The following is a 12,540-nucleotide window of genomic DNA, read 5'->3' as shown; positions in this document are numbered from 1 at the left end:
TCAATTTTTTAAGAAGTCTCAGTAAAACAAAGGGGAAATAATGTATTTGTTGGGGACTATTTCCTGCAGCGGATTAATCCACATTTGGTGAGTTTTTGTGGCAGCAGGACGGTGTGTGTGGGATTCAAAATGAACAACAGTGTGTGTGTTCATGGTGACGAATGCAAATGTAACAGTTAGTCAATTGATCGATTAGTTGATTGAAGTCATTTCAGTTATTTGCTGGTTCAAGTTTATTAAATGTGAGGATTTGCTTTCTTTAGCAGTCATGATAGTTAATGAAGAGTCTTTTGGTTTTGGACTGTTCGTTTGAAAATGCCACTTTAAAGCTTTTTGTTTTTATAATCAAGCTGATGAAAAATGAAAACTGTACTGAACACAAAAGAAGAGTCAGGATGAAGAGGGTAAAGCAGGACTCTCCCGAGGTTGGCACTTCAAAGACCCAAATTATAATGGGTGTGGTCGAGACGTGTGTGTGTGTGTGTGTGTGTGTGGAGACTTTACTGTGTGTGTGAGTGGAGACACTGTGCATTTGAACTTGAAAATAGATTCTGTGTGAGGTTGTGTGTGTGTGTGTGTGTGAGGTTGTGTGTGTGTGTGTGTGACTGTGTGTCTGTGTGTGTGTTGGGACTTGCACATGTATCCATATATATGTGTCTTTTCTGTAAAATATGTTAAAATATACATTTGAAGTCTGGGCCTTGGGGTTTGTCTCATTACCATGACGACCTGATGTCGGAGTTGACAGACGAGACAGAATTCGATCTCTCCTCTTCCTCTCCTCTTCCTCTCCTCTTCCTCTGTGGTGTTTCCTCGTCTTGATCAGTCAGACCTGTTCGGTCTCTCTGCTGTTTGTCTCGCTTGGTGTTTTGGGGATTTCAGAGCTCAGAAGAAATTTACTCCTCGTCTTTCTTCTTCTTTTGTTCTTTTGTTGCTTCTTTGGCCGGCAGCCCGCTCTAATGTCTCCATCTCTCCTTTCATCTGTCTCTGTCTCTTTGTCTCTTCCTGTTTATGTCTCTTATTTATCTCCCCCCTCACTCCACACACACGCACGCACGCACACACACACACACACACACACACACACACACGCACGCACGCACACACACACACACACACACACACACACACACAGAGGTTGTTATAGCTATGAGTGTCCCACAGTGTTGAGTGTGTGAGTGTAACAGGGGGAGATCCAGGAGCAGGCAGGGGCTCTGTGGCCTCACCATGCCCAGAGACACTGAACTCTCCTGGCTACGACAGAGGCGGATCCCCCCTGCTGGGTCTGCTAGGTCAGCTAAATGTTTAACAAGGACGGAGGCAGAGAGGGAAGTAAGTGTGTGTGTGTGTGTGTGTGTGTGTGTGTGTGTGTGTGTGTGTGTGTGTGTGTGTGTGTGTGTGTGTGTGTGTGTGTGTGTGTGTGTGTGTGTGTGTGTGTGGCAACAATAGCTGCTTTACAGTAGAATAAAATACATTTTATTTGCAGAGTTGACCTGCTGTCAAATCAACCAACATGCCAGGTGGCAACCAGCCAAGTAATTTCTGCTTCTTTTCATTCTCACTTTGTCATTGAGGTGGCAGCAATGCATCTTAAGGTTTAAGATTGTATACACAATATTATAATATGTTTATATTAATATTTCATTTTTAAATGTCATGGCTATGTCAGTATCAGTATATCGTAACACCCATAGCTTCAGCTAATGATTATTTTGATTATTAATGAATCTATTGATAATTCTCTTGTGAAAAATGTCCATTACAGTTTCTCAGAACTCAAAGTGAGTGTCAAGGAAAACCAGCAATTAATCGATTAATTGTCGCAGCTATATTTGGCGAATAGACATGTTCCTGTTCATCTGGCTGTTTCTTATTTTTATATTATTTTACTGAAATATGTTTTTGTGTGATTTATTTTACAGTAATTCCAGCCTGATTCACATTATGGATCCATTTATTTATCGTCTGCCTGAACTCTCATATAAATTAAAACTAGCTCCTAAATATCGTGTGAAGAAAAAAAATAGGAAACTTGTGGCCTATAGGATAAATGTTTTACTTGATAGCGTGAGTAAAGGGATGCAGTGCAGGAGGAGACTGTGAAGACTGCTGAGTTTAAACAGCAATGACATGCACCAATGTGTGTGTATGTGTGAGAGGGTAAATGTATGCACGGATGGTTCTCTGTGTGTGTGTGAACTCTTCCAGTAAACGTGGCTGCAGAGGCTGACATGGCGTTTCCAGGAAGTGCTGACATTTAATGGCAGCTATCTCGTGAGATGCGTGTGTGTGTGTGTGCATAATGTGAGTCTCTTACATGGACATGGACATATACAGTATCTGCCTGTGGTTGTTGGATGTATATTTTGAAAATATTGTCTCTGTTTGATTCGGTTTTGTTGTCATTGATAAGTACATTATAGAGAGATGGACATAATGAGTCAGTGAGGTCGATGGACAACAGACAGAGTCGTGGAGCTCTGCTACATCTCAGCAGCAGTAATGTGTTTTTCCAGAGACTTGATATCAGGGTTTGAAGGCTGCTGCAGAGCTGTTTGTGATGAGGGCACGAGAGAATAGAATATGAACTGATGAGCGATTCTCCATTTTAAAGCTGCGCTAATCAATATTTCTATAGTAAATATGGATCAGATGACTCTGTAATGTAGAAGGCCGGTGGTCAAAGTGAGAAACCCAGAATAATTACGTGATGCTGCAGATTCCCTCAGTTCTTCAGACTGTTTTTTATCATCTTTCACCTTTTTGTTGTGTTTTGGCTCTGACCTCCACCTTCATCAACCCCGTGTCCAGCCTCAGCAGCAGGAGATGTCTCCTGATCAAATATCAATCCTTCTCGTTTTTTTTCCTAACCTCAGCTTGCTGTTGGTGTAGCACTGCTCTCCTTTACACAACCTACAGTACAGCAGCATCGTCTCAGGTTGCAGCTCATATCAGCTGTCATTAATTAACCTTAATTCTGTCAGTAACTTGATAAAGAGCCAAAACAAAACTTGCCGTTTATTGGTTTCTGTGGTTATCCACGACCAAAGATCATTTGTAAAGGAAGAAGCTCTAACACTACAAACACAGTGGACTGAGTGCTTCTGTAGTTCCAGCAATTCCCAACACAGTGAGACCTCTTCACTCGTACAACCATCAGCTGATCGTGTTGAGGCAGTGTCAGGAGGAGAGAAGGATGAAGCAAAAAGTAAAGGTTTAATATGTAAGAAAAGAAGATTTTTATGTGAAAAGAAAAGATATTGACTCCTGCGAGGTGACAGGAGGACGCAGAGTGTGATGAGAGGGGAGGAGAAGGAAGAAGACCATCAGCAAAGTGGACGAGGAGATGAAAAGTGAGAAAGTTGTCAGCAGAGAAATAGATGGGTCGGCCATGACAGCTCCGAGACACACTGTAATCATCCTGTGTGTGTGTGTGTGTGTGTGTGTGTGTGTGTGTGTGTGTGTGTGTGTGTGTGTGTTGTAATTCCAGATATCATATAAGGTCTCTGACACTGTGATATTTTCTCATCAGTCAGACAGACACACTATACTGTGTGTGTTTGTGTGTGTGTGCAGTGAAGTGTGTCTCTGCACACCATAAACACAGACTGTTTGTGTTGTTTTTGTTGATCCACTGGTTGCTGTGCTGTGATTTTTTGACAGGTTGTTTTGATGGTTTCATCCTCTCAGACGTAAAGTTTCACAGCCTTGTCTCTCGTCCACTAACCTTGGTTACCATTCTTGTTTTGAAATGTTATGCTCTTGATGTTTGTGGGATTATGATTGGATAAAATAAACGAGATTAACTGATGATGCAAACCTGATGTCGTTGCTGTGTGTCTGCTTGGGTTTTCTTACACTGTGTGTAGCTTTATGTTGTGTTGTGATGTTTCTTGTTGTTGTCATGTTGTAATGTGTGACATCATGTTGTGTTGTTTCCTTGTCATTGTTAGTACTTCTAGTCCAGTGCGACGTCTGCAAAAGTAAAAAATATCCGCTCGGTGTTCACTCAATATTTATATTGTCTGCTGTATTTTATGATTTTAGCTGGAACGTTAGCCAGATTGATTATGATAGGGGGTCAAAGGTCAGGGAGAGAGTTGGGTTTAGTGCCTTGCTCAATGACACATTGTCCAGGAGAGATGACTGTGTTGTGTTTAAAGATAAAGTCTTTACGTGGTTGGGAAAACCCTCACTTTACTCATCTGGTGCTCATTTTAGAAGGTCAATTAGTGTGTGTGTGTGTGTGTGTGTGTGTGTGTGTGATGCAGCAGACAGTGTGTGGGTTTGTTTGATAACAGGGCTCTGCTGAAACTCACAGCAGTGTCTGAAATATGAGACCTCTGTTGTCACATCCCCTGTGTGTGTGTGTGTGTGTGTGTGTGTGTGTGTGTGTGTGTGTGTGTGTGTGTGTGTGTGTGTGTGTTAAAGATTGACAAAGATTTATAATGTCACCGTCAGGCTATTTTTAAAGAAGCTATTTCAGGGGGTTAAAGGTGGTTTTAGACTCAGTTTCAGTGTGTGTGCTTGTGTTTGGATGACGTGTGTGTGTGTGTGTGTGTGTGTGTGTGTGTGTGTGTGTGTGTGTGTGTGTGTGTGTGTGTGTGTGTGTGTGTGTGTGTGTGTGTGTGTGTGTGTGTGTGTGTGTGTGTTAGATCAACAGACAACAAAGGGGGCATCACTTCCCTGTAAACAATGATTGTTTGTATGTGTGACTGTAAACACACTCCACCTCTGTACTTGTGTGTGACTTGGTGTGTGTGTGTGTGTGTTTTGACCCAGCAGACACAATAAACACTTGTGTGTTTTAGTTTTTCATGGTGCCTCTATGTGTGTGTGTGTGTCTGAGTCTGTGTGAGTGTGTGTCTGAAGTTTATGCCACATTTCCCACTTCCTCATGTGACTCACCTTGTGACATCATTCTGTGACATCACCATCTATGGGAGGCAGGGTTGGTCAAAAGGCAGACAGAGCCTCTCAATCTCAGTCAGTCACTCTCCTCTTTAGCTCTCAGTGGATCCAACAGTTTCTCTTCATGCAGAGTGATTTGTTTTCTTTTTGTTTGTTTGTTTGTGGATTGAAGCTGCAGACATGTTTGTCCAGGTCTGCTAAGGTAAGATCTACCTGCTGCTTTGTGGAGTTTTTAAATCTGTGTTTTGTAAATGATCCTTGAGGCTGAATGTGTGAGCTGAATCTTCACCTTCTTGTTTCTGCTGAGTCTCCTTAAAACTTTCTGCTCACTTCTTCAAGTCCATTTATACCATTCTTATAGTACTTTATAAATAGGAAATCATTTTCTGTTGTTTTCTGTTCCCTGATGGAGAAATTTAGTCTTTTTTTCTCATTGTCCTGTGAATTTTGTCACATTTTCTGCTTCATGTGCGTGATGCCATCACGCCCCTGCAGGCAGAGCAGCTGCTGATCAAAAGTTTAGCTGAAGTTTTGTGAGAAAATCTCCCGTCTGACATTGAGAATTGAGTTTGGTGGTTTTATTTGGTGATTGAAGTTCTTTGAGTGTTTTTTTCTTTGTGCTGTAAAACACTTTGTCACAGCTTTCCTAACTATTAATGTGAAACTTTACTCATCAGTTTGTTAATCATGTTGAACAGCACAGATCATTTGATGATGAGTTTTCAAACCTGTAGTTTTTTTTTTATTGTTCAGGTCCAAATCAGTGGATGATTTTGTAAATGTTTTCCTCATGACTTGGTTTCTCTTCACTCTGAAAGCCACATGGGAACGTTCACTTCTCTCATTGGTTAGATGCGTCTGAGCAGGACGGTAAACAGCGGGAGAAAGTTCTGATGAAGATCCAACTGCCTAAATCTCGAGAAGACAACGTACTTAATTTGCTAGTCCAGGTCAGACCTCAATTCACTCCCTGGTGAGCTGCTAGAAACTGTTTGATTACACTCATCAGCATCCCAGCATGCAAAGCACACATGGCTATGGAAGCCACTTCGCTTTAACTTACCTAGATCACCTTGTAGCAATACTTGCCAATTCTCCCGTTTTTCTCCTGATTTGTGACACATTTTTACACCCTTCTCCCCTTTTATTACAACCTGTTCTTGGCACTATACAGTGTGTAGTCTTCTGTACTGTTGAGTCTCATCCTTCTCAGTGAGTGAGAGACGGACAGATACATGGAGAAGAGAAAGAAATCAAATTTCAGACGTCCTGGAAAGACGAATTCCCATTTCTCACAGAAAGTTTTAAAGGAAAGTGGCATGCATTGTGTAAAATCTGCCACATTGTTTTTTCTGTCGATGATGGGGGGTCGCAGTGATGTCAAACACCATCAAAAGTCTGACAAATAAAAGGCAGTTGCATGCACAGACTCTATAAGGGACATGAATGAATGAATGAATGAAAACTGGTGAATATTAGTTAATGCCAAGTTCGCCCCAGGGGGGCGAGTAATTCTGCAATCTTCCCTGAGATTTGAAAGTAAAATTAAAAGTATTTAACATAATAATGCTGCTGTGGTGCAATTTTTTACTTTGGGGTTTTCTTTTTTAATTTTTCACAAGTCACCAGAATGAAGGAAACAATGTCTCTGTGTCGCCGACACCCCCACTTTGGTTTCAAAATTCTTCCCTATTCTTGAGGTCTCAAGGTTGGCTTGTAGTTGGACCGGCTTGAGGTCGGATTACGTTCACATCGTAGACTAACCACTCCAGAATTAGTTTGTGACTGGACTTCCTCTAAAGTCTCAGTGCGGTTGATTTGGTCTGAGTACGATTGCTGTGTTCAGATCTGTTCAAACAAACCAGAGACTGGATGATGCAGGTTCGAAAACCCCTTCAGTCAGCCTTCAGCTGTTTGCTTTTTAATATGTGGAGTTCCCCTTTATGAAAAGTTTTGTTCTAGTGTGGACAGCCTGGGGGATTTGATCCGGGACATTCAAGGAAAATCTGAATATTTGACATGTTTGATTTTACTGGAGCAGCAGACTGACACTGAGTAACTTATCCTGGATTTTGTACAACAAGCACACTTTAGAAACTGAATTTAGTTTAGTCTTTCAGTGTTGACTTTATTGATGAATATTAGTGTTGCACTATTAATCAAAATATTATATTAAATAAAATTGCAATATGGCTCAGGGCAATATCCAAATCACACTATTTTTGGATAAAAGTAAAATGTGTGACAAAAAGGTATTATAATGAAGTACTGTAGCGGTGTAGAGATGTCCTGACCTACAAATCTTGTTCACCAGATGTAAGAAAAACACGTTTGTTTGGTACAGACCCCAACAATCACAGTCATTTTTATATTTTTTGTCAGCCAAAATAAAAGTTGTGATCCAAAAATATTCGTTTCCACTGATCGTGAATCATGTCGAATCTCAATATCTGCAAAACGAATCGCAATATGATTATTTTACGCTAACATGCAGCCTGGATTGATGTGATAAAATATCAACATCAACAAAGTATGGACCAGTAGGAAGAAAAGTGCTGTTTCCTCTGCTCAGTATATTTCATACTGCAGCAGCTGAAAACACCTGCAGGGAACTGATACTGTCAGGACTGTAAAATGTTCTGACAAATCAAATTCTTTATGAGGATTAATAGATCACTGATGAATCAACATTATCTGTGTGTGTGTGTGTGTGTGTGTGTGTGTGTGTGTGTGTGTGTGTGTGTGTTGACTTCTTCTGTGTAGCTCTGACCCACATAAGACTCTCCTCGTGGTGCTCTGCGTCCACTGGAGCATTTAGCAGAGCAGGTTAGCTTGCGTGCATGATGGTGTAGGTTTTTTTTTTGCATGAGTGTGTGTGTGTGTGTGTGTGTGTGTTATTAAAATGCCCCTCTCTGCCTCTCAGCTGTGTGTACAAACTCCAGGTTGTAATTACACAACAGTGTGTGTACGTGCGTGTGTGTTTGTGTGTGTGCGATCCTTTGAAGAGGCTGAAAGTTGCTCTTTTCCTTTTTCCTCACAGCATTTAAGTCTGAGTCAGTAGACAAACACACACACACACACACACACACACACACACACACACACACACACACACCATGGTTTAGTCAGCACAGTGTTTGTAGATCAAATAGATTCAGTGAGCAAATGGAAACTCTTTGTTCGTTTCTTTTTCTAGCTTTGATTTCCGACTTGATGATTAAAAAACCCAAACCAAAAATTGTGTTTCGTTTGGTTTTCTTCACATATCTACAGCAGAGTAAATTACCTTTTATTGTTAATAATTAAATTGTTTTTGTTCCTTTTTGGATTTACAGCCTCCTAATTAACCAACGATATGTAATACATTTGTATTTGAGGTTGCCTTTTTTACGTAGCACATAAAAGGCATAAAACTAAGATCTAAAAGAAACAAGACACTATTAAAAAAATAAAATAATGGGACATCAAAGGTCAGATGAAATGGAAAAAAAAAAATTCAAGATATGAATAAATAATTACAAAAATGAATGAATTCTGAATGCTCAACTATGATTGGTTGATTCCGCTGCCGCTCACCTTGCGTCCTCTGTGATTGGTGTGTTTTTGTGCAGGAGCGGCCGGCTGCAGCCTAGCTGAAGATGTCTGATAATGGGGAGGTCGAGGACAAGCCCCCAGCTCCGCCCATGAGGAATACCAGCACCATGATTGGCTCCTGCAACAAGGACCCCGCCCCCCTCAACCACGGCTCCAAGCCCCTCCCACCGAACCCGGAGGACAAGAAGAAGAAAGACCGCTCGATCCGCTTCATCCTGACTGGTGGAGGCGATAAGAGTGAGTGCTGACATCACATTTCTGCCCACACACATTTGCCTTTGAGCAAAGCACTTCAGCCCTGTTGGAGCCTGTTCAGACCTCACATGAATATGTGTCTTGAGTGACCGCTTGTGATTCTGAATCTCATCTCCCCGCTCCAGATGCAAATAAACAAGCACATCTCCAGGACAAAACTGACATGATGTTTAGTACACGAAGAAGAGAAAGATCTTGATGTAGGACATTTGCCGAATTAAGAATCAGGCCCAAATAATTAAGAATTTGTCAGAGAGCTTTTCACATAGTTTATAAAGTTTCTCCTAACTCACAAACTTGAGCAATTCTTTAAAGGAATCTGGGGACTTTCTCCAGGGTGACGAACTGTTTACTGCCCTGGATGAAATGTTGTCTTCTTTTATTATTTGACTGTAAATGGTGAAATCAGTTGAAACAGAAATTTAGAATGAAATTGAGAAAGAATTAGAAGAAAGAAAGAATAAGAAGCCGTTTTGTAAAAGTTTTTAAGTTTCTCCTCAACAACTCTCAAAATTGAGCATTTTTTAAGGAGTCTGGGGATGTTGTGGTTACTAGTTTAATGGTTGGATCATTGAAACAGCGCTTGTGTTCACAAACATCTGCTGCTATCCGGGAAGTAACGGGGGCCTTGATTACAGACAGAAATGTGCATGATGTAAAACCTGTTTTGAACATTTATCTTATTATTATTCTACAGCTTCAATCCATATTGTGCTTGGTGGGAACAAAAGCCACAACTCATCCTGTCTAAAAGGTTAAAATATACTTAAATAGGATGTTTTTAGAGAAATATTATATCTCTTCTTTGAAAAGTATTTCTAGTATATCTGGCTCGGAGTGATATAAAGTCATTCAGCCATAAGATAAACTTGAAATTCAGAATGCTCATATTTTTTTCATTTGTGGCAGAAGAAAATAGCACAAAACCATAAAATAATGCAATAGATTCAATGTTTACATATAGGAGAGGCCTCTGTCAGAATATAAAATACCAGAACCTGAACTAGTGAACTCAGAAGAGGTGCGGGTTCAAAAAAAAGCAACAAGGTGTCACGGCAAAACATTTTTATCGTCACGTTAAAATCACACCAATTATAGCCTTTCGTTTTTTAAACAGTGCCAGAGTTTTTCCACGTCATTTTCTGAGAAAATGTTTTTATCACCAGACGCAGCTCGATCAATAGTCAGCAAACATATTTAAACCTCCTCAGAGTGTCTGCTTCCACTTCCACAGCCTCCCTCTGTGTATCAGAGCAGTGTTGTACAGTTTACATCACTCTGGCCTTATTGTGTCAGACGCTGCTTTCAGATGCTCTGCAGCAGAATTCAACTCTCTTTTAGCTTCTCTGAGCTTCTTTGAAGTCTGTTGAGGAAACTACTGTTTATCTCAACCATTAAAAAGTGCAGAGAGGTGCAGAAATGTGCTGATAAGACATGAGGAGCACTGTTAATGTGGACATATTAGCAGTTGATGTGTGTTGACCGACATGTCGTCGTCAAAGACCGAGCAATCTGTTCTTTTCTAGTTTGTTTGATGCTCCATTTTTGTCTTCAGTTTCATTTTGTGTTGCAAGTTGCATTTTTGCATTTCGGTCCAGTGTCCATAAGATACAAACATGCATCACTGAATTCCAGTCGTTAATTGGGGAAACATAAAGTATTTCTGCCTCACAAACAGACTGCTACAGAAAACAAAAGTGTGCAGGCTGCAGTCTTTACAACACAAACAAGGATTACATGATAGAATTCAGATTCAATTATGAGTGCAGTGAGGCCACTGATTTAGAAGGAAAGGCCAGAACATTCAGTAAAGCGTGCAGTGTTACCAGTGCTAGATATTATATAAATAGAATCATGTTTACAGTGTTATTGTGCTCATGGAGACAGATGAGTTTGGCCTTGTTGTGTCAGTACAGAGAGCAGATTCGCTCTCTCAGAATCTCATTAAACACAGCAAATTGTTTCTGTTTCATCATCCAGTCCATACAGCTGCAGACATACTGCACCTGACTGAAACCGACAGTGATGCACCTGTTCTTCATTCTGAATCTGATACTGACTTTAGCAGTGATGTAGACTCGAGTCATTGTGACAGTTTTGAGGACTTGCAGCTAGACTTGACAGAAAATAAATGACTTGAGACTTGACTTGAACCTGGTTTGAGACATGACATCCAGAATGACTCGACAGTCGGTTGTTTTCAGTTTAGTTTTTCCGTTTTAATTAAGTCTGGCTGGTATTTCACTGTTTAAAAGTGATGTGTAGGGGATGTTTTTTTTTGATTGAGAAGAAATTAAGAAATAGATCAGCTTTAATAAAGTTATTTGTTTGATTACATATATTTCACTGAATATCAACAACTACAATACAAATTCAATACACTGTTACATCTTTTGAACAGGTTAGATAACTTGACCAATATTATTATTAGACATTTACAAATACCTTGTCTTTTGTCTTTATAAAGATACTGTACTGAAGGTTAGACTGCAGAAGCTTGAGGGAGAAATAAAGTGACCTGACTCGAAGACTTGCTTGAGACTTGGACCAAATGACTTGAGTTACATGTCTGGACTTTAGTGATTAGATTGATAATCTGAAAAATGTGATTAATCCACACGATACACTGGTGTTGGAGGTCTAACAGCTCTCTATGGCTGCTCCTCACGCTACCATTCATCCATGAAATATTTCAAAATGATGTTGAAAATGTATAGTTTTGTAAAGCGATCTGTTAGTCTGTTGAATACCTTTTTAATTTGAAGCAGCAGAAGTAGGAAACACTGTGTGTGCATGTGCAGTAAGTTAACACAGCTCTGACAGTGACAGTAACAGTGAGATAACATGACTAACAGCAGTGCTGGATGACAGAAATTCAATTTAAATCCTGTACAGATCCTGACACAGATTCTCAATGAGCACTACTATAGGGCTGCAAATGATTATTTTCACTGTTGATAAATGTGTTGATTATTTTTTTCTAAATTAATTGATCAGGTTTTTGGTTTGCAAAATGTTAGAAAACTGAAAAAGTGTCTCAAATCTTGTGTTTTGTCGTCAACCCAAAGATATTCAGTTTACTGTCATAGAGCGGGAAAGAAAACCAGAAAATATTCACATTTAAGAAGCTGCAATCAGAGAATTTGGTCTTTTTTTCTTGGAAAAATTATTCAAAACAATCAATCAATTATAAAAATATTTGGCGATTAATTTAATATTTGACAACTAATCAATCAATTGTTGGAGCTCTACACTGCTGTATAAAGTTCACTCAGAAAATAAAAGTGTTTAAGTGTTAATTCAACAACGTGTGACCTTCAAACTTCTGCACAGATAAAGGAAGCAGTGCTGAAACACTTTCACATGGCTGGCCTACTTTAGACAATACACACATGCATGTACACACACAGAGTTTGTGCTGCAACAGGCTAGCTGTTTACTCTCCAGTCCTTGTGCTAAGCTAAAAGCTAACCATCTGCTGGCAGGCAGATACGAGAGCGGCATCGACCTTCTCATCGAACTATCAGCTGGAAGATGAATAAACACATTCTGAACTTTGGCTTTAAGTCTTTTTTATTTTCTATAGTTTATACTATGTTATTTTACTTCAGTGGTGTATTTCACACACACACACACACACACACACACACACACGCACACACAGATTACCCATGATGCTTTGTGTGAGGCTGGTGGTCCTGCATCATTGTTAGTCGTCCCAGGGGGCTCTGCTGTCTGTGATTCTCAGTGGAGTTATGATTTCCCAGAGGATCATCTTGC

The 12,540-nt window shown here is 40.1% G+C and overlaps 1 protein-coding gene across 3 annotated transcripts in view; it reads left to right on the top strand.

The window, feature by feature from the left end:
* Nucleotides 1–12,540, top strand: part of pak1 (p21 protein (Cdc42/Rac)-activated kinase 1) — a 60,471-nt gene that overhangs the window by 24,576 nt on the left and 23,355 nt on the right. For 2 of the 3 annotated variants that reach the window (XM_084350092.1, XM_084350090.1), the window contains one exon: nt 8,523–8,742. In XM_084350092.1, the coding sequence (XP_084206218.1) occupies nt 8,550–8,742 (193 nt within the window). In that variant the 5' untranslated portion in view covers nt 8,523–8,549. Of the gene's footprint in view, nt 1–5,033; nt 5,114–8,522; nt 8,743–12,540 lie in introns of those variants that run through there. The other variant, XM_084350091.1, reaches the window with a different exon arrangement.

The sequence above is a fragment of the Pagrus pagrus genome (assembly GCF_965226575.1).
Source record: "Pagrus pagrus genome assembly, chromosome: 4".
NCBI lineage: Eukaryota > Metazoa > Chordata > Actinopteri > Spariformes > Sparidae > Pagrus > Pagrus pagrus.
This window is presented reverse-complemented; position numbering and strand designations above follow the sequence as displayed.